Raw genomic sequence first — 25,824 nt, 5'->3', positions numbered from 1 at the left:
ATTTGCTAAACTGGAAACAATTCTGAATTTTCAAGTGCTCAAAGTCTCAGATTTCAAAATCATTTATAAGTGTCATTGCTGTCCTAAAATACACAGGTTAGAAATATACCTTCTTCCACTAAAATTGTAACAATGTACATTTATTAACCACAGCTTCACATTCAGACTATAAAAATGAATTTTGGAAATCACTGGGAGGAGGAGAGAAAAATACTGTTGATGAGGAGGACACTTGCATCTCAACAGAAAAAAAGTGACTTTTCTAGGGCACCTGGGTGGCTCAGTTGGTTAAGCATTTGCCTTTGGCTCAGGTCATGATCCCAGGGTCCTAGGATCGAGTCCCACATCAGGCTCCTTGCTCAGTGGGGAGCCTGCTTCTCCCTCTCCCTCTGCTGCTGCCCCTGCTTGTGCTCTCTCTCTCTGACAAATAAATAAATAAAATCTTTTTTTTTTTTAAGTGACTTTTCTAAATTCCAGATAAAAAGAAAACAGATAAACAGGTGAGCCAAGGGCCCCATCAGGTCTTCATGAAACACTATAACCTCCCGTTCACAAAATATTATTTTTTTCTTTAAACAATATGGTATCAACTAGAATAACTGTGTTCTCTGGAAGCAATTAATCTGATTCAAAAGCACTGACTTATTACAACAAGGCTGGAATACTAGTCTGACCAATTATAAAAGATGTAATTCTTGAATCTGTGCTTTTCACAGCTTTCTTCTACTTTATGTCTATATTTTTTAGACAAATTTTCCTTAAGTCAAAATGATCTTATTTCATGAAAATCTACCTTTTATGTAAATAAATATTAATTAACAAAAAAAATTCTAAGAATTACTGTAAATTGAATATTTACATTTGCAGATATGAAATCCAGTAACTGCATTCCAAACAATACCAACAGGGATGAAAGCTATCATTTTTTTTTTTAAGATTTTATTTATTTATTTGAGAGAGAAAGAGAGAGAGAGCATTGGGGAAGGAGGCAGAGGGAGAGGGAGAAGCAGACTCCCCCCTGAGCAGGGAGCCCGATGTGGGGCTCGATCCCAGGACCCCAGGATCATGACCTGAGCCGAAGGCAGACGCTTAACTGACTGAGGCACCCAGGCGCCCCTTAAAGCTATCATTCTTTTTTTTTTTTTTTTTAAAGATTTTATTTATTTATTTGAGACACAGAGATACAGAGAGAGAGAGGGAGAGAGAGAGAATGAGCAGGGAGAGAGGCAGAGGGAGAAGGAGAAGCAGGCTCCCCGCTGAGCAGGGAGCCTGATGTGGGGCTCGATCCCAGGACGCTGGGATCATGACCTGAGCCGAAGGCAGACGCTTAACTATCTGAGCCACCCAGGCGCCCCTTAAAGCTATCATTCTTTATTTACTCATAAATAACCATTCTTTACCCATTTAGCCTTTCATTATCTGTAACAGGCAAACCTCAACAGAGAGCAACAAATGCAAAAGCTGCCCCAGCCCCAGCTCCCTTGCTTCTGGGGTGGGTGGGGCTGGACACGGCTACCGTCACCACAGTGGCTGGTTTTAACAGGACATGATTTAACATACGCCATCAGACACAGCCGGCCGCTATTCGGGGAGTCGGGGCGGAGGCCGTTTATTTAGCCAACATTTACTGAGAGCCGGCCACTGCTGAACCAGGTTCTAAAACACACAGATCAATAGCACAGGGCGTCGAAGAGCTCATGCTCAGATGGGAGAGAGAGATGGACACGCACGTGCACACAGATGAACATTATAGAACATGAATAGCGAGAAGTGCCGAGTATGAAGGGAGTGCAGAGAAGGGCGGCTAACAGGGAGGGGAGGTGGAGGAGGAGTGAGCTCTGAGAAGGCTTTGGGGGAGGGATGGTCCTTAAGTGATTTTAAAAGAGATGCAGAATTCCTCTCAAAATGGTTGCTTGAATTTTGCCTTCTTACAACTGCTACGGGGGTGTAGCTATCTGGTTCCCAGAACTACGCTGACACACCCGCGAGCTACCTATATTCACTCTCAAGCGTACAGCTTGCCACTGGACGGCAGCATACGTGGTGGCCGCTGTGGTCTGCCGGGTGCCAGGAGCGGGCAGTGCTCGGCTGAGAACCTCCAGGCCTGTCCCCGGGTCGGAGAGAACCGCCTCTCCCAAGGTCACAAATCCTTTCAGGTTCTTCCCACATGTAATAACTGTTTAACTCAAGGGTATAAAGCCCCCAGTCAGGAAAATGCTGAAGGCCAACCCAGCCTGAGAGCTCACTGTGGGACTGGCTGAGGTCTTTGTAATGACCGCATGACAGTTCAACTCCTTCCTCTCTGCCCTCGCTCCCTGCACAGGTCCTGAAAGCACTCCCGTTCAACTTCCGGGCCCGTTTTCCAAGGACCCTGGCCTGTGACAGCATGCAAAGCATCACAATACCCTGTGCACACACAGTGTGTAACCTGGCACAGCCCACGACTACTATGCTTCCACGCAGTCTCCGGGGCAGGCCCAACAAACAATGCGCTTCTCCTAGTTCATCCTCTAGAAATGAAACAAGAGTCAGCAGATAACAACCTGACTGCGGATAAGGTGCTTACGGAAGAATGTGCCTCAGCACTATGAATCGGTGAGGCTGAGAACTCCCAACCTCCCTCATCTTTAGCCACTGAGAAGCCCTGATTGAGGAAAACTCCCCCAAAAGGAGGCCAGAGGAGTGTGGAAAGAAGTGCTACCATCTAGCCTTTGTGGTTTCTCAGCTTGGCATATTTTGTGGTACTGGAGAAAATCTTCGTTAAGTGTTGGCTTCCATTTTTGAAGAGGGGATCCAGGAATTGGCTGCCATACTCACTGACACTTACCAAAAGGGCATAAGGTATGGGGTTATCAGACTTTATACTTTCATTAAAGAAGCCACATTAATTCACTAAGAAATTTCAGTTGTGTATATTGTGGTATTACGCTACACTGAGGTGATGATATAAGGAAACCCTGACAGACCTCAAACTGTAAAATGGAGTATGTATTTTGTACTTTATTCTGTTAGGTTCACATATGCTGCTCCAACAAACACAAAATTCACATGATTCAGCACATCCAGGATATAACCTCTACAAACCCAGGAGCCATAACACCACAGAATTTAAAAAGATAAGCAGCAACCGGAAAACACCTCAGGAGAATCTAGTCCCAAATAATATGTTTTTATCAAATGTCTTCAGTCAATGCCTCACATAGGTGTGACAGTGATCCATTCAGACCAGAGTCTGGATCATAGCTGCTCCATATTTACAAGATGTTATCAGCTTTATCATCCATTTTTTTTTTTAAATGAATTTACAGAAATGAGCGTGAAATAGAATATGACAATATTAGCAGTTTTTCTGGAAAATGGGATCTTTGTAGTTTATTTTAAACAATAAACCTATGTTGTTATTACTATTACTAGTATTATAAAAATTCATATTATTTTAAATTCATTGAATTTGGCTATTCTCAGTCTCAATACTATACAATAAGAACAGGTGGGCTTTCTAAATGACCTGAATCAACTAACTTTTCTTTATGCATCTCATGTTAAGAGAAAATGAACAGAAGATCACTTAATGTTGTAAACTCCCAATCATTTATCTACAAAGGTGTTTTTTTCTTTTTTTAAAAGATTTTACTTATTTGAGAGAAAGAGAGAGAGCGAGAGAGAGTGGGGTGAAGGGCAGAGAGAGAAGAAGACTCCCCACTGAGCAGGGAGCCCGATGTGGGATTCTTCCCAGGACCCTGGGATCATGACCTGAGCCGAAGGTAGATGCTTAACCAACTGAGCCACCCAGGTGCCCCTCCAAAGGTGTTTTTCAAAACAACAAGGACACATAGCCAATATTTATGTGTATGTGTGTGTGTGTGTGTGTATGTGTGTGTGTGTGTATAATGATGTGGACTTTCATCAAACATATTATTTTTCTTTTTTTAAAAAAGATTTGACTTATTTGACAGAGAGAGAGAGAAGCAGGCTCCTCGCTGAGCAGGGAGCCCAACACAGGGCTGGATCCCAGGACCCCAGGATCATGACCTGAGCCGAAGGCAGACACTTAACCGACTGAGCCACTCAGGCGCCCCAAACATATTATCATTTTCAAAGAACAGCTCATAAGCTATTTTATGTGAGAGCTACTGAGCCCCAGTCATGTGGTCTTGTGTTAATAACCAAATCTCCACAGACATGAAATTTCTTTGGTACATATACTAATTTCCACTTGGAATCCAACACGAAGTGAATAAAGTTTTTTTTTCATCATTTGAATCTACATGCACTTTTTCAAATTGAGGAAAGTATTCCTTTTACATATTATGACAAAAGAATTGTGTATATTAAAATAAGTATTCTAAAAAGCAGTGAGACTTAAAATTGTCTGGAACATTAACAAAAGGAATGAAAATGGGTTTTAATAGCTTTGGGAGTTAATCATGTTCCTCTTAGAGCAGGAAACTTTATCCATTTTATTTCATGGTCTCTTTTGGATTCCTTTCATAATAGTAGTGAATCACAACATCATCTCTTTAAGTATGTTTCCAAAACTTAATCTGGGAAAACTTTTAAAGGTCAAACTAATCACCTACAATGATGGCTTCTCACTAACGGGACTCATTATGGAGTTGTATAACAATAGGAGTAGCGTAGTACACACGGACGGGGTAGTCATAGGTTCATGTGATGTGTGTTAGCATAAACATCTCCCAACAGGTCGTCATTCAACAGAGCACGCAGCTTTCCCAATACAGTGTGGTCCTACAGCAGTGGGCGAAAACCGAAATCGACCCAAATCCTATATGATGTGTTCCTTCCTCAGTATGCCAGAAGATTTTAGGGGGGGGAAGAAACCCGCGTTCAAAGTGAAACGAGTAACATAGATCTTCACATGATAGAGCCGCTACTGTTGTTTAAGAATCTACTGTTTGTTTTCTTTTCTCCCTTACTGACCAAGAGGCGTCAGGTGAGAAGCGACTGATCAGCAACTCCAACCCTACTGCTACCAAAACCAACTCTCTCCTGTCAGGAGCTGTTCCACGTATACAGAGCGGCACTGCTTTCTACCTTTACTCAAATTCCAGTCTGTTGTGTGGCTTCCTGACTTTTCTTCCCCACCATGTGCTGGGATTTTCCCACCCGCTACTAATCAGCATGATGGATATTATCACGCCTTGCGGTGCTGATGAGAGAGAGGACCCGGGTGATGAGCCACGGACATGCACAGCCAGGTTGGGAATCTACCCCGGGACCGACAGAAAGACAAGCACTCAGCCGCTCTGGGAGTTGGGAGGAAAGTACAGGCTCTCCGGCACAGCACAAGGAAATGAAGACTCACCGATATAACACGCTGGCAGCCGCCAGCTCAGGTCAGGAGGACAAAGTGTCTTTAAAATGACAAATGGAACATGATGGAAATTGTGTCATGAGCCCCAAGCCCCTTGGCAATATTGTAAAGTGTTTATAAATAGAAGAGTTGACCACAACAAGAACATCTTCCAAAGGGCCAGAGCATGCCGGTCTGTGCTCCCGAGGATCGCCTGGCCCTAGCACCGGGGTGCACCAAGCCAATGGCTTCCTGGGCCCCCGGGGAATAGATGCATGAAGTATGCTGACCAGGAAGAGGGCTGCTGAACAATGACTGCTCCCAGCCAGCGCTTTCCAGTGAGTGAGGGGCAGGTGAGGCAGAATTCCCTGAGGGACACCCAGACATCTAGACCATCTATGCTTCGTGAGGCAAAGCTGGGTGCACACCAGGCCTCGAGGGTCTTCACGTGCACGAACCTCAGCAGGGGGAGGGGAGGGGAAGGAAACTAACGCTCACTGTGTGCCCACGGAGTCAAGCATCAGGCAGTGATTTTACATGTTAATATATACATATAATATGTAAACGTCTACACAAATATACACATACTTGAACAACTAAGGATCACAAGTGAACATATAAAAATGACTATAGAGATACGTGATAAACATCAAGATTAGAATTACCTTTGTAAAAAAGAAGCCCCGTTTTCAAGACTTGGTTATGACAGAATTAGGTTCTCAATATAGAATTCAGCTAGACAGTCACAAAGAGGCTGGGCATTTTCCCCTTAGTCCTTTCTAAAGGTACTTGACACATTTTCAGAATCTTCATTCTAGAGCACCCTCTGCTGGGAAAAGTGCCTCAAAATACTTGATCTCCTTGTTTCCGCACCACCCCCCCACCAAATAACTCTGGGAATTACTTTAAAATAAAGGGAATTTTTTTTTTTTGGATCTAGTAGAATCTTTTAAAACAATTTCTATTCCCCCACAATCCTGCCTTCCAGGTAAAGCCTTATAGTCTATGTTAAATAATTGACACCACTGTCCCTCTAAGCCCAATGCTAGACAGGTGTCATGTTACCCCAAGGGCATGAGGGAGCTGCAGGGACTGAGGGAAGAGGCCCCTGGCTGGCAGGTGAGGAGAGCAGTGGTGACCAGCACCCGCCCTTCCAGGATGGAGCAACCCATGGAGGTCGCTTCCCTCAGAACAAGAGACACCAGGAAGGTAGCCTCCCTCTAGTCATCTTGAAAGGTCCCGGCAGAAAAAGGATGGAAGAGGGGAGCTACGGAGGGAATCCTGCTAGGAGCAGAAGCCTTGGAAGGCAACACAAATGTGAGCCAGAGTTTATTATCCACCGCAGAGAACAGCACACAGGTTCCCAGAATGGAGGGTATCTCACTACAAAAGGACGCCATGAGGGAGCCGGCACCAAGATACCGGTCATGACTGCAAGCAGATGGTGGCAACCAGACACCGACAAAAAGCTCTGGAGGAGCAAGAACCCCGTTCCCCTCCTCCAACTCCTCCTCCCTGCAAGGTCGCTGGAGAAACTAATCCACAATGAATAACCGAGGGGAGAGAATTGGAGATGCTGTCATTGCTCAGAATGGCCTCACCTGGAAAACGTCAATTCCAGTGTCCCAGTCTGATCATCCTCCAGTTTCCTCCTGCGCCTTCATATCCCCTCCCTCCTGTTCCCCAGCCCCGTCCCCAAGCAACCACTGATCTGTTTTATGCCATTACAGACTAGTCTGCATTTTCCAGAGCGTTCTATAAATGGAATCAAACACTCTGTACTCCTGTGTACTCCTTTCTTCTGGCTTTCACTGAGCAGAATTATTTTGAGATTCATCCCTGTTGTTGAATATATCAACAGTTTGTTCCTTTTTACTGCTGAGTAGTACTATTCTATTGTAGAGATGTACCACAATTCATTCATTCATTCATGCACTTGATAATGGGTATTTGGGCTGTGCTAGTTTGAGGCTATCTTGAATAAAGTCTTTGTATGGAAAAAAATAAATAAGTAAACCACCAACCAGGGGGTTGAGTAGTCCCTATTCCCCTGCCAGTCCCCCATGTGCTCACCAAACAGGAGCTGGGCAGAGGGAAGAAGCATGTAAATTGGAGAGACTAATATTTTGCTTTGGACTGCAGTGGATCCTTCGTAACAGTTCTAATACTCCAAAATGTCCTGAAAGCTATGGGTTCTGCTAGATGTAAGTCAGTCATCCTGGGGCAGATGGTGTCACGGGCAATGATGGAAACGCTAAAGCTGCTTCCTGGTTGTACGTGATGGACTGCTCAAGGCAAGAAGACCTGTCCATGCAGGAAGGCAGAGGAGGCATCTATGAAGGAAAAGGAGTCATAAGGAGACAGTGTCTAGGATTCAAAGGGAAGTCCTCAGTGAACCTGGACTGCAGCAGCCCAAAGGGAGGAGTATGGCAGCTCGCCGGAGAAATCCACACATGTCCACAAGCTCAGCTGGCTGCCCACGCCAAAGACCCCTCTAACCACACCCACAAAGCCCAAGCTGCTCTCACATCCAGCAGCTACCTCCTCACCCAGGAAGCCTGTGTCAGGGTCGGTGAGATGTTGTGCTGAAGCCTCTGTCCATAGACTTTCAGAGCTGAAAAAGCCCCAGGGGAAATGAAGGAAAGAGATCTGGAGACAAGGGAAGTGTCCAAGGCTGCACCGACAGGACGAGGATAAAATGTCCGAATTTCTGTGATAGTACACCATCACTGTAACACTAGTTCTCTATTCAGTCACTGTTAAAGTGTTAAAGGTATTAACAAAATACTGGGTTCAAAATGATGATCCCCAAAGCAACTACTTGAAAAATACCACGCATCAAGAGCGTGGTCATAAAGCAACCAACCCGGGCACCTGGTGGGTGTCTGTCACCCGTTGTAACAAGACCATCCAAGTAGCTGGAATACAGCTTCAAGGAAGACTACACCCAGTGTGTGCTTACCAAGACTGCTGGTTTTCGCAGACTTCCTCTGCATCATTCACTATTAGGCTCTGATCCAATACAAAGTTCCTTAGGACCCACCATCTATGTCCCTTTAGTTTTTTAACAACTTTACTACTTCTGTGCAGTACAGATGCATCCTTTCCATTACTGCCATCCTTTCGACAGTCTTTGCTGCCGTTACTGCAAGACTTCTTTCCTTTAGACCAGAGAGGCTGAGTGCACGTGGTTAGGAAGACACAGGCTGTGGGGTGTAACACACTCAGCAGGCAGTTCCAGCCATGGGCTTGCAAGTTAATCTCTCTGGCAGGCATTTCACTTCGTCCATGCAATGGAATGATCACCTCCTTTTCGAGGCTTTGGTAAAGATTATATTAGATAATTTACACAAAGTGAACATCTTTTTAATGAATGGTAGAAGGGTCACATCAACTACTTAAATCTGCTTTTCTTCTCACTTTCCTAGTAGAATTGAATGCACATATGTTAAATACACATATATCTCCACTATATTTTTATTTTTTATTTATTTTTTTTGAGAGAGCATGAGCAAGCAAGTAGGGGTGGAGGAGGAGAGGGAGAGTGAGAATCTCAAGCAGACTCCACACCCAGCAAGGAGCCCAACACGGGGCTCGATCTCACGACCCTGAGATCATGACCCAAGCCAAAATCAAGAATCTGATGCTTAACTGACTGAGCCACCCAGGCGCCCTTCACTGTATTTTAAAAAACTGGGTGCTCACAATAATGCTATGGAAACACACCAAGTGTCCATCAACAGATGAAGGAATAAAATGTGGTGTATACCCACAATGGAATATTATTCAACTATAAAAAGGAAGGAGATTCTGACACATGCTACAACATGGATGAACCGAAGGACTTCACGCTAAGTCAAACAGCCAGTCACAAAAGGACAAATACTGTATGATGACATTTATATGAGACACCTAGAATAGTGCAACACAGAGAGACAGAAAGGAGAGGGATGGTTGCCAGGGAACGGGGGGAGCAGGGGAGATGGGGAGTTACTGCTTAATGGGGACAGTTTCAGTTTTGCAAGATGAAAAAAGTTTTGGAGATGTATGGTGGTGATAGTTGCACAATAATGTCAGTGTATTTAATGCCACTTAACTCTATACTTAAAAATGATTAAACCAGTAAATTTTGTTATTATATTTTACCACAATTTAAAAGTAAAGAAAACAAACCAACCAACCAAAAACCTAACTGCTTCAACCAAACACTAAGAGAGATCCAAGCAACTTGAGCTGCTCGCATGTTCTACTATAAAGCTTGTTTCCTTTTAGACCAATGTGCTAAATTATATAAATATTCTGGCATTTATTTTCAGTATCCATGTTACTATATCAACCAAATACACTTACCTTGATTAAAATGGGTCTGCTGTAATGAAATTATTAGCTCTGAAGTATAAAAACTTCTCTAGGAATGTCTTTGATTTTATGAAGAATCCCGGGGGGAATAAAATTGATTATTAAAATACATTATTTTAGGTTTTCCCCATCAATACTACTCCCTCCAAAAAGATAAAGAGAAACACATGATCTGACATTAAAACATTGTTTGGTAGCTAAAAAAAAAAAAAAGATTCAAAAAAAAAAAACATTGTTTGGTAGCATATTCATCTTCCTTAATGTTTCACTCAGATGACAATAAAAATGTGTATTATTTTATAAACCAACACCTATTATCCATAATAACCAGAAGACTTAGGTAGGAGGAGAAGCTGAACTAAGAAGGAAACAGTAGAAACAGTCTACAAATAGAGTCAGAAAGCCATTAAAAACAAACAGGTGAAAAAATGACAATAGTAACTACACAAGGAAAGCTCATGGGCGGGGGGGCACTTCAGTGAGAAGGAAAAAGCGTGAAAAAAGGATACAATTTCAGGTCATAAAAGTCCTATAAATTCACTTTTAATACGCTGCGTTAAAGTCTAGCAAGTTTTTTCTATTAAGGGCCAGAAAGTAAATATTTTCAGCTTTGTGGGCCATGGAGCCTTTTGCAGCGACTCAACCCTGATACGGCAGCCTGAAAGCAGCCCCAGACAATACGAAACAAACAGTGGCTGTGTTCTGATGAAGCTTTATTTATTAAAGCTGACAGCAGGCCAAATGTGGCCTGAAGGCAGGCATAGTTTACCAACCCCTGGTCTAGGGAAACAAAATAAATAAATATAAGAACAATCTGGGATAAGGTGTATCAATGCACATCAACTAAAATACTATGGGTTACTATTCTATCCCCCAGTGAACCAGACCCAGGAGACCAAGTTCAAATATCAAATGTTCCTTTTTTACCAAAGTTCTAAGTAAGTAGCTCCATGAGCTAAAGACTTTCTAGTGGATTTCTCAGTCCCACTAAAAAATGGGCCAACAGCCCACCTATATCAAAACATTCAGAATGCTTTTCTTTAAAAAATATTTCTTAGTACCCAGAAATGAACTAACAAGAGTTAAATTTTTACTCCAAGTACCTCTAAGTCTTTTCACAGTTGATTCTCAAGATACAGAATAAAATCTGGGCCAGTAACTTCAAAGACTTCAAATACAGTTTTGTTATGGTCAAGACTCCCAAGGAATACCTGACCTTCTATCAGATGGGAAAATGTATGAAAATACACATTTTAATGTCAAAACAAGTGAACAATATGCACAAAGAGAAAAGCTGTGTTAAAAAAAAGGAAAACATATACTCTCTCTCCCCCCACATTCTCACTTACACAAAAAAAATTTTTTGGAAGGATACTTTCCTCACCTCTGAGACATAAGATTCTGAATTTCAAAATGTTCACGATTTGCTTTATGTGATACTGTACTTTCACTTTTTTTTTTTAACCATAAGCATGTATTACTTTGTATTAAGGGTTTTATGTTGAAATTGCAGTTAAAAGGTTTATCATCACCTTCACTATTAAGAGTCAATTTGAATACCAATATTTTTAACATAAGAATATTCACTCACAGGACTTAGCACATCCATAAAGATCACACAACAAGAATATCCATATACACAGTCCATGTGACATTGAGTTCGTGGGGCAAGCTCACAGAAATACCATACCTCAGCTCCACCCATCCACTTAGGCTCATCAGGAAACTCAGCACACAAAATATCTTCTGACTGATCAGTTCCCAACACATGGTAACAGAGCTTTTGATGGAGATTGGTGGATGTCTCTGTACCTGAAGGAGTTAAAAATGTATATTGAAGTGCAGTTGGCAATTTTAAGAAAATCTATTCCACCCATATTGCACAATGCTAGAAGCGTTTAAAAAGTTAATTACCTGGTTGTAGGATACAAAGTTAATACGCAAAAGTTAACTGCTTTCCTGTATACCAGCAATGAATAAGTGGCATTTGAAATTAAAAATATAGTATCATTAAGGATGTAATATATAACATGGTGACCATAGTTAGTAATAGTTAATGATACTGTACTGCATATTTACAAGTTGCTAAGAGAGAAGATGCTAAAAGTTCTCATCACAAAAAACAAATTTGTAACTATGTATGGTGATGTGATGGGAGACTTGTGTGGTGACTGTTTCATAATATATATAAATATTGAATCATTAGGTTGTACACCTAAATCTAATATAATGTTCTATGTTGATCATAGCTCAATAAAAAAAATTTTTTTAGGGGCTCCTGGGTGGCTCAGTCGTTAAGCGTCTGCCTTCGGCTCAGGTCATGATCCCAGGGTCCTGGGATCGAGCCCCGCATCGGGCTCCCTGCTCAGCGGGAAGCCTGCTTCTCCCTCTCCCACTCCCCCTGCTTGTGTTCCTTCTCTCGCTTTGTCTCTCTCTGTCAAATAAATAAATAAAATCTTAAAAATAAATAAATAAATAAATAAATAAATAAAATTTTTTAAAAAAACCACAATACCATTTACATTAGTACCCCCAAAATCAAATGCTTAGGTACATTTCTAATAAAATATGTATAAGACTCTGGTAACCGCTGTGAATTGTGCAAGACTGTTGAATCTCAGATCTGTACCTCTGAAACAAATAATGCAATATATGTTAAGAAAGAAAAAAAAAAGAAGAAGAATGTAGCAGGAGGGGAAGAATGAAGGGGGGGAAATCGGAGGGGTAGATGAACCATGAGAGACAATGGAGTCTGAAAAACAAACTGAGGGTTCTAGAGGGGAGGGGGGTGGGAGGATGGGTTAGCCTGGTGATGGGTATTGAGGAGGGCACGTTCTGCATGGAGCACTGGGTGTTATGCACAAACAATGAATCACGGAACACTATATCTAAAACTAATGATGTAATGTATGGGGATTAACATAACAATAAAAAATTTAAAAAAAATATGTATAAGACTTATATGAGAAAAACTACAAAACTGATGAAAGAAATCAAAAAAGAAATAAATGGAGAGATGCTCCATGTTTATGGATAAGAATACTCAATATTGTCATGTCATTTCTTCCCCACTTGATCTATAGATACAGTTTAATTCCAATAAAAATCCCAGCAAGTTATTTTGTGGATATTGATGAGTTGATCCTAAAGTTTATATGGAAAGAGAAAAAAACCCAGAATGGCCAACTCAATATTGAAGGAAAAGAACAAAGTTGGAGGACTGACACTACCTGACTTCAAGATCTACTGTAAGTAATCAAAACAGTGTGGTATTGGCAAAAGAACAGAGAGGTAAATCGATGGAGCAGAGCAGAGAGCCCAGAAAGGACCTCCGTAAATACAGTCAACTGGTCTTTGACAAAGGAGCTAAGGCAATCCAGAGGAGCAAAGACGGCCTTTTCAACAAACGGTGCTGGAACAACCAGACATCCACATGCAGAAAAATGAATCTAGACACAGACTGTACCTGTCAAAAAAATTAACTCAAAATGGACCACAAACCTAAATGTAAACGCAAAACTACAAAATTCCTAAAAGATAACATATGAGAAAATCAGGATGACCTTGGGTTTGGCAATGACTTTTTAGATACAATGTCAAAGGTATGATCCATGAAAGAAAGAACTGATAAGCTGGACTTCATTAAAATAAAAAAATTCTGCTCTGTGGAAGACCCTGTCAAGAGAACAGGACACTTCAGACTGGGAGAAAATATCTGCAGAAGACATATCTGATAAAGGACTCTTACCCAAAAGTTACAAAGAACTCTTGAAACTCAAAAAAAAAGAAAACACCCTATTAAAAAATGGGCCAAAGACCTTAACAGAAACCTCACTAAAGCAGGGGCGCCTGGGCAGCTCAGTCGGTTAAGCGTCTGACTCTTGATTTCGGCTCAGGTCATGACCCCAGGGTGGTGAGATCAAGCCCTGCGGCGGGCTTCGCACGGCTGACTGTGGAGACTGCTTGGGATTCTCTCTCTCCCTCTGCCCCTCCCCTGTGCGTTTGTGCGCTTTCTCTCTCTAAAAAGAAAAAAAATGATATGCAGATGGCAAAGAAGCATATGAAAAGATGGTCCACATCATATGTCACCAAGGAAGTGCAAATTAAAACAATAATATACCAGTGTACTCCTATTAGAATGGACAAAGTCCAGGACAATAGCAACACCAAATGCTGGTGAGGATGTGGAGCAAGAGGACCTCCTTTTCATTGCTGGCGGGAATGCAAACTAGTACAGTCACTTTGGAAGACAGTTTTGCAGTTTCTTACAGAACTAAACATATTCTTACAATACAATCCAGCAATCACTCTCCTTGGTATTTACCCAAAGTATTTGAAAATTTATGTCCACACAAAAACCTGCACACAGATGTTTACAGTGGCTTTATTCGTAACTGCCAAATCTTGGATGCTATCAAGATACCCTTCAATAGCTGAATGGATTTAAAAATAGGTGAAAGGATAAAGAAACTGTGCTATATCCAGACAAAGGAATCCTATCCAGCGCTAATAAGAAATGGATTATCAAGCCATGAAAAGACATGCATAGCACCGAGTGAAAGAAGCCAACCTAAAAAGGCTACATAGTGTATGATTCCAACTATATGACGTTTGGGAAAAGGCAAAGCTATGGAGACAGTAGGGAGATCAGTGGTTGTCAGAGGCTAGTGGACAGGGAGGATGAACAGGTGGAAAAGAGGATTCCGAGGGTGGTCAAACTCTGTATGACACTGTAATGGTGGATACATATCATTCTACGTTTGCCTAAACTCGTGGAATATACAACACTAAGAGCGAGCTCTAACGTAAGCTCTGCATTTTGGGTGATTATGATGTATCAATGGAGGTTCATCGATTGTACCTACTCTGATGAGGGATGTTGATAATGATGTTATCAATGGAGGTTCATCGATTGTACCTACTCCTGTGACGGATGTTAATAATAGGGGAGGCTCTGCATGTGTGGGGGCAGGGGCTGTATGGGAAATCTCTGTACTTTCTGTTCAATTTTGCTGTGAACCTAAAAATGCTCTAAAAGATAAACTCTCTCTCCCCCCACTTTTTTAATGTTAAGTATTGGCTGGGTATCACTCTGGAAGTAATTCACACATTTTTGTTGATTTTGGAAGATGTTATGAGATTGAACTATTCTTTTTTTTTCATTATAAAAAGGTACTAAGGTTTCAGGATGATGAAAAAGAAGTAAGATAACACCACAATATAAAAGAAAGCTTTACAGCACTTGGTGATTTTCCATGGGTTTTCCGGGAAGCACATGGGCACACAACCTGAGAGGCTGTTGAGGTCTTCTCGACAAGAGGGCAGCAAATTACAGCTGGAAATAGATGTTATCTTTCTGAAATCAATCATAGTAACTAATCTTTACTGTTTTTGCTACTGAAAGCTGAGCTTAAATAATAATTTTCATGTTTTTCACAAAATAATAATATTGTTCTCTAACAAGAAATGGCTAGGGAAATACTTTTTTGGTCTCCCAGAACTTGAAGTAGCCATTTTCTAACTCAGCACCACTCTTTTTTTTTTTTTTTAAAGATTTTATTTATTTTTCAACAGAGAGAGAGAGACAGCGAGACAGGGAACACAAGCAGGGGGAGTGGGAGAGGGAGAAGCAGGCTTCCCGCTGAGCAGGGATCCCAATGTGGGGCTCAATCCCAGGACCTTGGGATCATGACCTGAGCTGAAGGCAGACGTCCAATGACTGAGCCACCTGGGTGCTCACTCAGCACCACTCTTAACAGAGGCAGCTAATTCAGTGTACAGAGCCCAGAGGTCTTTCTTTAGCCAACATCCTTGAAAAGAAAGCCTACTCTTAAGTCAGCTCTTGTAGTTCACTGGTGAATTAAAAAAAAGGTACTGCACTAGTCTAATCAAAAGGCAGCAAAAGCTGAACATAGCCAAAAGAGATGAAAAGAATTATAGTCTTATTCCCAATTCAACTGGGGGAAATCAGAAAAGAAAGCTAGCATATGTAAAGACAAGAAAGGTACAGCAGATCACGATAAGGGGATAGCGTATGTAGCAGAAAGCACTGTATCAGCTGTGCTTCTTACCAGCCCCAGGCCTCCAACAAGTAACTGAGCCTCTGTACCTCAGCTCCAAACCTCCAACAAAGGGATTGTAAAACCCATCCGTAAAGACCAAGGCAACAGGAAAATGCTACAGGCCATTGTGGAAAGAAGACGATGACTGCTGACAGCTTGCAACAGCAAGATACAAGGTCCGTGGGCCTTTCTCTCTGGAAAGATGAGGGGTGGAGAGGGAAAGAGACTGCTTGAACACAATAGGACCTTTGTATAACCGAAAAGAAGAACAAAGGTGTGTCCTAGAAATTCACAACGAGAAAAGTGTCAAGATAAACCAACCAAGTAACCTGTAACTTCTAATTAGAGGAAGAGATGCCATCACCACAGTAGGAAAATTTTATAATCGCTCAACATCATTAAATAAATAGGTTTCATGGAAAAAAAAAAATCCATCTTCTCCATGACCCCTTGGGGGATATAACATATTTGTAAAGGACTGACTGCAATAATGGCCCAGTTTTTCCTGGTTCCTTCTATCTGCTCCTCCACCCCTTGGACAGGGGCTGGCCCCATGACTTGCTTCGGCCAACAACAGAATGCAGCACCACAACGCAGGGCTGGGCAGCAAGCACAGGCATCGAAAGGCTCGTGCCTTTCGACTCTCCCTCTTGGAATCCTGCTGAGCTGCCACGCAAACCAAGTGGGCTAGCCTGCTGGAGGATGAGAAACCAAAAGGATCAGAGTCAAAGCCCCTGACATGGGCTAGCCTGCTGGAGGATGAGAAACCAAAAGGATCAGAGTCAAAGCCCCTGACAAAGCCAAGCCAAGATCGGCCAACTGACCCACAGCTGAACACAGACACATGACAGAACTCAGCTAATCTAGAAGAACTGCCTGGCCAACCCACAGACTCCCAAGCAAAAGAAATATGGTTATTATTCTAAAACACTAAGTTTTGGGGCGATCTGTCATACAACAATGCTAACGGATACAGCGCCCTTTGAGGAAACCTGGTTCTATACCAAATAACTTCTACGTAGGGTTTAGCTTTTCAAGTCATGTGAAGTCACACTTCTAGTCCATGAAAAAGGTGCTTCAGCTGCCATCTTCACTTACCGTCACTTTTTCCATCCTGTTGGGGATAGGAGTTATAGAACATCCCTTTCCCGTCATGGGTCCATGCCATACAGCTGAACTTGACTCTCTCGAGCACATCTGGAAGCTCTCTGGCACCATCAACCTTCATGAACTTGATCGTCACCCAGTCTGAGCCACTGGCACTCAGACCATAGGCGAAATACTCCCCGTCTTCACTGAAGGCATAGCCTATGGGACACAGGAGAAATTCTCACACAGTGCACATGGGGACACGACCCCTAGCCTTGCCCGCTGCCCTCCGTGCTGCCTGACACGCTCTCTGCCATACGTGCAACGGCAGGATCAGGGAGCCTGTCGTGAGGACTTCTGGGGGCTGAGCCCAGGCCTCACGGGAGTTCACCTCATGAGCCCGGACAAGCGTCCTCGCCTCGCCAGGTCTTGGGTTCTTCATCTGTAAAAAACGTACTAGATTATATGACCACTAAGATGCTTCCACTGTTTATATTCCTATAATTCAATGAGCAGTTCAGTTAAAAGCAGAGCTCATCTGAGATTTCAGCATATTTTATTTATACTCTAAAGAGGAGGGGAAAAAGAATAAGGAAACTGCTTTCCGAGTAATGACTGGATTATGACACATACCATGTAACAGAACTAAATGGAAGCCATTAAGTAATTTTTGGGATGGATTCCAAACTATTTGGAATCACTCTTTACAACCTCATTTTCTGAGCATTGCTGGCACTCAAGAATTAACGTCGTCCACATCACCTGACCAGCACAAGCCCAGGTAAGCCCGAAGGTTGCAATGAAGGCTCACACAGAGCATATTCCAAAAGCAACCATGAAAAAGAAAGAAAAGCAACATCGTCTATGAACTGTTATGCGTGTCTAATTCTTTAAGTCCATGACAGAATGTTCTAATCACTGTGGAATGTGTGTTGAGAAATTTTCTATGTTTATATTGGCTCTTATAAATATAAAATATATATAGATAGCATCTGGTACCAGACACACACACTAGAGATTTCCTCTTATAATGTCTGTTAAACTTCACCAGGGGTTGAAAATTATTCTCAGAAACCCAACTATTTTCAGAGGTTTCCTACTGTTTTACATGGAATTTGTTAGTGGTAATTAAGATTTCACAAGAACTACTTATTAATCCTTTATAATTGCTATGAAGTATTGAGGTTCATCTGTATATAAATACAGAGAAGAATCTAGAAGGCAATGTGGAGAAAATACTTCTCATTCTACATAAATTATATATAATTAGAAAATTTTCAGGAAAAATTGAAATAAAAATGTTGATTTGAAATGTATAAAAAAAAATCATATACTATCAAAAGAATCTGTATATTTACCCGTACTGTAACTTCCCTATATCATTTTCAGAAAACTCGAAGACAGGCCAGGTCCCATGTCTGATTTTCCTTTTCAGCTATCAGGACCCGTACGTGGCAGGCATTCCGCTAAAAAGTTACTGAAATGAACTTTCAGAGACCCTCTTATAATGAAGTTCTTCTGGATGAGTTACAAAAACTTTAATATTAACAAAGGTTTATTGTTTAAATTAAACGATATCCACACAGGGTATATTACTGCACAGAACCAGTGTATTACATTCATTTACAACCACAAACTCAAATTCATGGAAGAATATCCCTGGTTAGCTGGCTGACATCTTATTTTCAATACTGATTACTTTCAACACGAATTAGATAAAGGATCACTATTTACATACACAGCCCACTTGGGAAGAAGAGGGGAAGAACCACTAAATGACTGAGTGGCTTTATAAATGGGTCTTCACACAGGGCTGTGGGAATAGGGTCCTTGCATTCCCACCTAATCAATTACAGGACTAGAGTGTTCCAATCACTCAACTCCACAGGGCTGAGCCTTCCCCTGTGCTTTCTCTACAAAACCGAAGATGCTCCGGGGGAAATGCTGAGCCAACTTCACTAAAATCTAGGATCCTAACAAGAGATGATTCTCAGAGTATACAATTATTAAACCATAGAACCAGCGAATAGCCAAATCCTTAACTAGCTCTAACGGCACAAACCTAGGGTAATCTTCATGGCGTGTGGAGGAGGTCATCTCGGGTCGGAGTTATTTAGCAGATACATGGCAACTACAGGCCAAACTTACTGATTCGGATTTTAAACTTGCCGTCTTCAGGGAACAGGGTATCAAGTTGTCTAATTTCTACAAGACTGTGGTTTTCTACTTTCAATTCTAAAATGCAACTGAATTTTAAAACTCTGATCACTTCCTCGTCACCAAGGAAAGAGATCTTGTAAATGTTCTTTCCTCTTGTACATTCATAGCTGGAACATTCTTCATAGAGCTTAAATTACTTCTAGAAGAGAGAGGGCTCAGGGATGTTAGAAGCAATGATGATGATACTTAAATATCTCAGAAGCCCTAGAAGCTAATTTGGGTCCAGTGTGAATTATTCTCCAGTTCTGCTTCATGTTATCAGAACATGAATTCTAGAGATATTCTAGAGATACTGTGCAAAAATGAGCTTTCCTGAACAGAGCATGTGCATCTGTTCTACAATATGGTCCATCCTATCTGGTATTTCAGAGGTGAAGGGACTGCATCAATGTCAGAGCCGAAAGTGAGGGCCCCGGGACTCCTGTGGGCTCAGCCGGGGAGCACTCACCTCGGAGCGCCACCGTGCCATCATCAGACAGTATGTTGGGGTCGAGGAACACTCTGGCTTCACCTTCTAAGGAATCCTGTACATATAATACTCGTTGATTCTGCAAACCCGTATTGTAAAAATAGAAATACCTAGGGGACAGAGATGGTCTTTATTTAGCCATGGAGTTTTCCATTTGTGGGGTACAATCAAAGCAAAAAGAAAAAGAAAAACAACAAATAAATGTTCATTTGCAAACAGGCCATGCCAGCGACATGGGGACTAGGGTGGAAGGTTCCACCACCTCCCTGTAATTAGAATTTGGTATCTGAATTGTTTTAAGTATTGGAATAATTTATTATAATCCTGCATATTAGCTAAATAGAGACAAAGACTGCTTCATTTGTTAGCACTAAAATGGATAATCAAATAAAGCAGTAACTTTTTCTTTTCAATGGAGAAGAAAGCAGATCTTCTAAAATGAAATGCTGGATCCTTCCCTAGATAGGCTGCTAGGCCAGAGTCAGCAAACATGTTCTGTATTGGGCAAGACTGCAAATTTTTTAGGCTTTGTGGACCACAGAGTCTCTGTTGCTATTACTCAATTCTATAGTTGTACAAAAGCAGCTATGGCTGATACATAAATGAATGGGCAGGTCTGTGTGCCATTTCCATTTTATTTACAAAAACAAGCGGCAGGAAGGGTTAGGCATGTAGATTGTACTTTGCTGATCTGTGTGTGTGTGTGTGTGTGTGTGAGAGAGAGAGAGAGAGAGAGAGAGAGAGAGAGAGAGAAGGGGAGGGTCTAAGAAATTCTCAAGTAAATTTGTGATGGTGGTTCCAGAGACTTAAAAAAAGAAGAAGAGAGTAAGTTTACCTTGGTGTGAAAGGGAGAGGAAAAAGAGATGTGAATTAATAGGTGCTACCTCCTGGCCCACTTCCATTCTTGGATGAAAGAAATCCATATAATAAAAGCTTTTCTAGTAGGGTAAGCCAAAGAGAATTTTAAAGGCAAACAAATCTCCACTGCTGTCTACAAATCATCCTAGCCCAATTATTAGCCATAAGACAACAATAATTTCCTATAATCTAGATTTGCTTTCCTAGGAAATATCTCTACTAAATTTCTTAATCATGATTTAAGAATATGGACAACAGACCAAAAAACATTATTCTCATACTCAAGCACAGAAATGAACTGATTTCATAATGGATTAATTTTATAAAATGATAAGTTATTTAGAATTTATATTTTAAGATTTAAGAAAGCATTCGATTAGAAAAGTAAAAAGAAAATTAAATAAAAGCAACCTCACATACCGTTTTCCTTTCTTGAAGTGGCAACTATACTTGGGATAGTCATACAGTTCAGTCATTCTCTCTTTGTATAAACCTCTGATAGGACATTGCTCAAGGAATGGCACAGTAATCTTGTTCTGGGCCTCGACGAAAGCCTATAGGGAAAATTTAAATGGACAAAGCAAGTCAGATATAAAATTTTCCATGTGGAGTGTTATCCACTGATATGTATCCATGAAAGCATATTTTTCACTCAATAAACACTAACTAGTCCTTACATGGCACTAACTATGTACTATTAACTCATCTAGACCTCACAATAATCTTACGGATAATCAAAGGTTCTTTGATTTGCCCAGTGTTACAGATGGGAAAACTGAGTCTCAGAGTAGATGAAAAGCTGCCCAACATCATACAGCTAGGAAGTCGCAGGGTTGGCTCTTGAATTGATCCTCTTAACAAACACACTCTACTGTGCTAAGATCTCGCAGTCAGTGAACTACCTTCACATTGTGCCAAGGTTTCACTCTTCTTAGTCAGCAGCCTGTAATCCCCAATCCGTCAGAGTTAAAGAAATAAATACCTAGGTGCTATTTTACCACTTTTGTTTTTGACATACCATCTTTCTAAGACCCACTACTTTGTCAACTTTAGAGAACCTTGCTAAAATTTGAAACTAAAGAATATTTTTAAAAAATTGGAGAATGGCGGGGGGCGGGGGCGGGCAGCGCCTGGGTGGCTCAGTCAGATAAGCGTCTGCCTTCAGCTAAGGTCGTGATCCCAGAGTCTTGGGATCAAGTTCCGCGTCGGGCTGCCTGCTCAGCGGGAAGCCTGCTGATCCCTCTCCCTCTGTCTGCCGCTCCCCCTGCTTGTGCTCTTTCTGTCAAATAAATAAAATCTTTTTAAAAAATTGGAGAATGGGTGCCATTAAATGAGAATATCTACAACAATGGCTTGGAAGAAGGGCAAGAGATGGTCTGCAGGAAGTCAGGGGACTCTGGCAGCAAAGGCAGGGCAAGGGGCAGGTTTTACAACAGATCAACCGTAACCAAGCATGCCCTATTTGTAACTAAGCAGTTAGAAAGTTCTTAGTACTATAAAAGCTTGGACTTAGAATAATTCATGTCTGGCTGTTAGTAAGAAATGAAACAAGAATAGATATATCAGCTCTAAATTCAATTGAAGGTTTAACCCCATGTCTACAAACAAGTAAACAAATTAAGTCCTCAGAAGAAAACTTCAAGAAATTAAGAACATAATATATTTTGAGTCGCAGACAAAAATGCGTTATTATCAGACTCTACTTTTGGACGGATCATCAAGGGCCCATCCTAACTCAAAATGGTCTTCAAATGGGATCTCCTACACAAACCACCAACTCTGCTCTGGAGAACCATGATTCTGTGCTGAAAGCTGTTCTAAAATGCATTAATATTTAAAACGTGCTTGAAAACAAGAGAGAAAGAGTGGAAAGTATGACTAAAATGATGAACAATCTTTTTGGCAAGAGGATCGATTCAAGAAAAATAAAACTGTCACAGGTCACATTTCTTATTTCATCCAAACAGAAAATAAAAAGTATCAAGTCGCAAAGAAATAAACTTCCAACTGCCTATCACTAGGGATTGGCAAACTTCACCCAGGCCTGCTCTCCTATGACACATGAGCTAATAGTAGTTTTTATATTTTTAGAGTCGGAAAACAAAAACAAAAACCTAACAGAACTACATGGCTCACAACATCTAAAATATTTAATACATGGTCCTTTATAGAAAAAGTTTGCTGATTCCACTGTGCCTCATTGAAAAGAGCGTCACTGAGGAAATGGGCTTCTGTTCTGGCTACAGTACCCCCGTCTAGCTGTGAAGCCACACTCAAGGGCAGCCTTGTGGAGAGCCCCAAGCATGTGCGAGAGCATTACCTGTCTTCATGATGGAAGGAAATGCCATGTCTACTTCCCAGACATGGGAACGGAGGCCTGCAGTACTGAAGTCAGCTGAGCAAGGTCACACAGTGACTTAGCCATAGCACTGAAGGGGGATTACGGTTGACCCTTGAACAACACAGGTTTGAACCATGCAGGTCCACTTATATGTGCATTTTTTTTTTTACAGTCCTGTAAATGTATTTTCTCTTCCTCATGATTTTCTTAGCAACTTTTTTCTTTTCTCTAGCTCACCTGACTGTAAGAATACGGTCTATAATACATATAACATACAAATACATGTTAATCAACCATTTACACTATCGGTAAGGCTTCCAGCCAACAGTGGGCTATCAGTAGTTAAGTTTGGGGGAGTCAAACACTGTAAGGGAATTTTCGACCTCGTGGGGGTGGGCCCCTCCATCTCCTACATCGTTCAAGGGTCAACCGTATTCTATTCCAGTCATGGTAGCAGTGACGGAGGCAGACTCTGGGCCTGATTCTGGATGTGAGCTAAGCAAAAGCAGACAATCGGGGAGAAGGACAGCTGGGCCTCCCATGATTTACCCCCACCGGGGCCAGGCAGGGCTGGACAGGCACATCAGGGCACCGGAGCTTCAGCAAGGACTTACTGAGAACCTCGTGTGCGTCAGCACGGGTCCTGGCATTGTGGATAGAGGGGTGACAAGTCTAGGACCAGCTCCCTACCATTGTGGAGCGAACATTTTACTGGGGGACACAAAACACGAGCCAGAGGGTTACAGAGAACAGTTCGTCCCAAGGACACACAGGCAGGGTAATCATGCGCATCTGCAACCTGAGCTGGCCCTGAAATGCTTGCTGCCCGGCCAGGATGAGGCAAGTACAGAGGCTGAGAGGGAGCGCTATAAGCAACTGGACATCACTGTGACAGGTTTGTTACATTTTACAAAAATATCAATCCATATCGGTTTGGAAATTTAAAAGCCAGTCATTCAGCACACATCCTGGGAATCACTGGGAAGGACAGTTTCAGGGAGGGTGGCCAGGAAGGCCCATCTGAGGAGGTACTGAATGAAGGTCTGCTAGGGGAGAGGGAGCAGCTAATGCAGACAGGAGAAGCATTCCAGACCGAGGAAGAGCAAGTGCAGGGCCCTGGGGGTGGGAGCTTGACAGGTGTGAAGGGGGGGGTGCGGGGGGGGGGGTTGGGCAGTGAGGCTGGGAATGAGTGACAGGGAGCCAAGACCCGGGCAGGAGCTGATTATGTACCACCTGGTGAGCAGTTAGGAAGTTTGAATCTTCATTCTAGGTGAAAACAAGCTATGATTGGGAAAGGAGATAGTTCTATATCTGGTTTATCTTTTTTAAAAAACTAGACTTGCTTTGGATGAAGTGTAGACCAGGGGAGCAAAAGTGGAGGTCAGGAAGGTGGGCCAGTGGTCCGGTGAGAGCCGAGGCCAAGTGAAATGGCTGGTCTCTAAAAGGAGCAGGAAAGACCACTGTAACGGGATCGGGACAGAGAAAAATGGGCACAGTGCACGTTAGTGCGTAGATTTGATGGCTATTTCCCAGAAGGGCCTCATCAGAACATCCTAGCTACTTAGGGCTCCCACCCTGGGATCCCAGCATGCTGAGGGTCTCGGCTGGAGGGGCCTCTGAGGAGGGCACCCTGCAGGCTTGGTTTCCCTTGTCCTTCTGGTTGGTGTCTGTCTGAGGCTGATCTAGGCCTTATCCTGGTCTAGTAGGACCACGGAGGGTCCAAGGGACAGCGGTGGCCCAGTTAGTTTTCTGTGGAAAGGTGGAAGTGTATTCTTGAACTGCTTCCCCATCTCACACGGCTTCTGTTAGATGTCTCGTGAGAGTCAGAGCGGCGCCAGCAGAATCCAGCTCACGCTGGAGCAGACACTTCGGCTTTTCTCATTTCAAATGTTCATAAAACTCTGATGCCAGGCATAATAATGCCACTAAATAATGAAACAATTCAAGGATTACTGTGACCAATTTTGTCACCCCCCAACCCACAGATGTTAGGCAATTAATTACTCTAAATAGAGCAGTATTTAAAGACTATACCCTTCCAAGTCAAATATCTACATGTAAAACCAAACAGTGTTCAAATTCCTCAAAGTCTCAAGTTCTTTCTTCATGCACATCTTTATACTTTTCATGATGGAGGTGGCAAATTTTCTGTAACGGGGCTTCGTGGAATTTAGGGTTCCACGCACTGTCAGTATGACTTCTGGTATTTTAATCAGGAAAATACCTTCTTGGTCACTTATGGATTAAATAGTCTGGCTTCTTGGTCTCAACATTAGAACAAATCAGGGGGAAAGGGAGAAAAGGAGTAAGGATAGAGAAAAAATTGGAGGACTTCCATGATGATAAAGAAACAGGGTGAGGCGAATTAAAATTCTCTTTGTTCCTCCAGAAGCTTCAGTGTGCACGGTCACACTCCAGAGTGTTGTTAAAGTGACTGGAATCTGGAAGCCCATCGATGATGCCCGTGGCTGAGCCTCTAAAGATCAACAGTTTAGATTTTATCGCTATGGATGGATCTGAACACGTCAAAGAGCTGCTCAAAACTAAGAAACCCTACTCGCATCTCATTTTGCCCTGAATATCAGAACGCTCCACCGGCAAAGCAATGTTTCAATTATGCACAAGGAGTAAGTCTAGAGATCCGCTGTACAGCATCGTGCCTGTAGTTAACAATGCCGTACTGTGCACACAAAATTCTGGTCTGAAATGTTCCCATCATGAAAGAAAAGGAAGACGAAAAGCCACCTGGCAAGCGGTCACTCCGGTGGGAAGCTGGAGATTCCTTTACTCTGTCTTCAGAAAGAATTTCTTCATGTTGTCCTCACATGCCCTGTATTTTAATCCACAAATACCTCAAGTCCTTTCATAAGTACAATGCATACATATATGAGAAAAATGAAGCATACGGTTACTCATTAACTAGCTACATATACAAAACACCACAATTAATGTAAGATTAAACAAATGGGTCAGGGATAAAGGTTAGTACTGCAGGAGAACAAATAAAGGGGAAACTGCTTCCAGGACGGGGCAGGGGTGCGGGAGAGTGGGGCACGCAGGCGTCAAGAGGACCAGAAACCGACTTGGGTACGGCTATCAACCTCCACTCTTC

The 25,824-nt window shown here is 42.2% G+C and overlaps 1 protein-coding gene across 1 annotated transcript in view; it reads right to left on the bottom strand.

Moving 5' to 3' along the window:
• The window catches only part of PREP (prolyl endopeptidase), a 115,968-nt gene that overhangs the window by 71,576 nt on the left and 18,568 nt on the right, over nt 1-25,824 (bottom strand). The window contains exons 3-6 of the mRNA XM_036095859.2: nt 20,792-20,925; nt 19,493-19,623; nt 16,834-17,043; nt 11,364-11,485 (exon numbers count right to left, since the gene is read on the bottom strand). Of these exons, the coding sequence (XP_035951752.2) occupies nt 11,364-11,485; nt 16,834-17,043; nt 19,493-19,623; nt 20,792-20,925 (597 nt within the window). The remainder of the gene's footprint in view (nt 1-11,363; nt 11,486-16,833; nt 17,044-19,492; nt 19,624-20,791; nt 20,926-25,824) is intronic.

This window comes from Halichoerus grypus, chromosome 9 (assembly GCF_964656455.1).
Source record: "Halichoerus grypus chromosome 9, mHalGry1.hap1.1, whole genome shotgun sequence".
In the NCBI taxonomy this organism is placed as follows: domain Eukaryota; kingdom Metazoa; phylum Chordata; class Mammalia; order Carnivora; family Phocidae; genus Halichoerus; species Halichoerus grypus.
The sequence above is the reverse complement of the archived record's forward strand: the minus strand, read 5'-3'. Positions and strand labels throughout refer to the sequence as shown.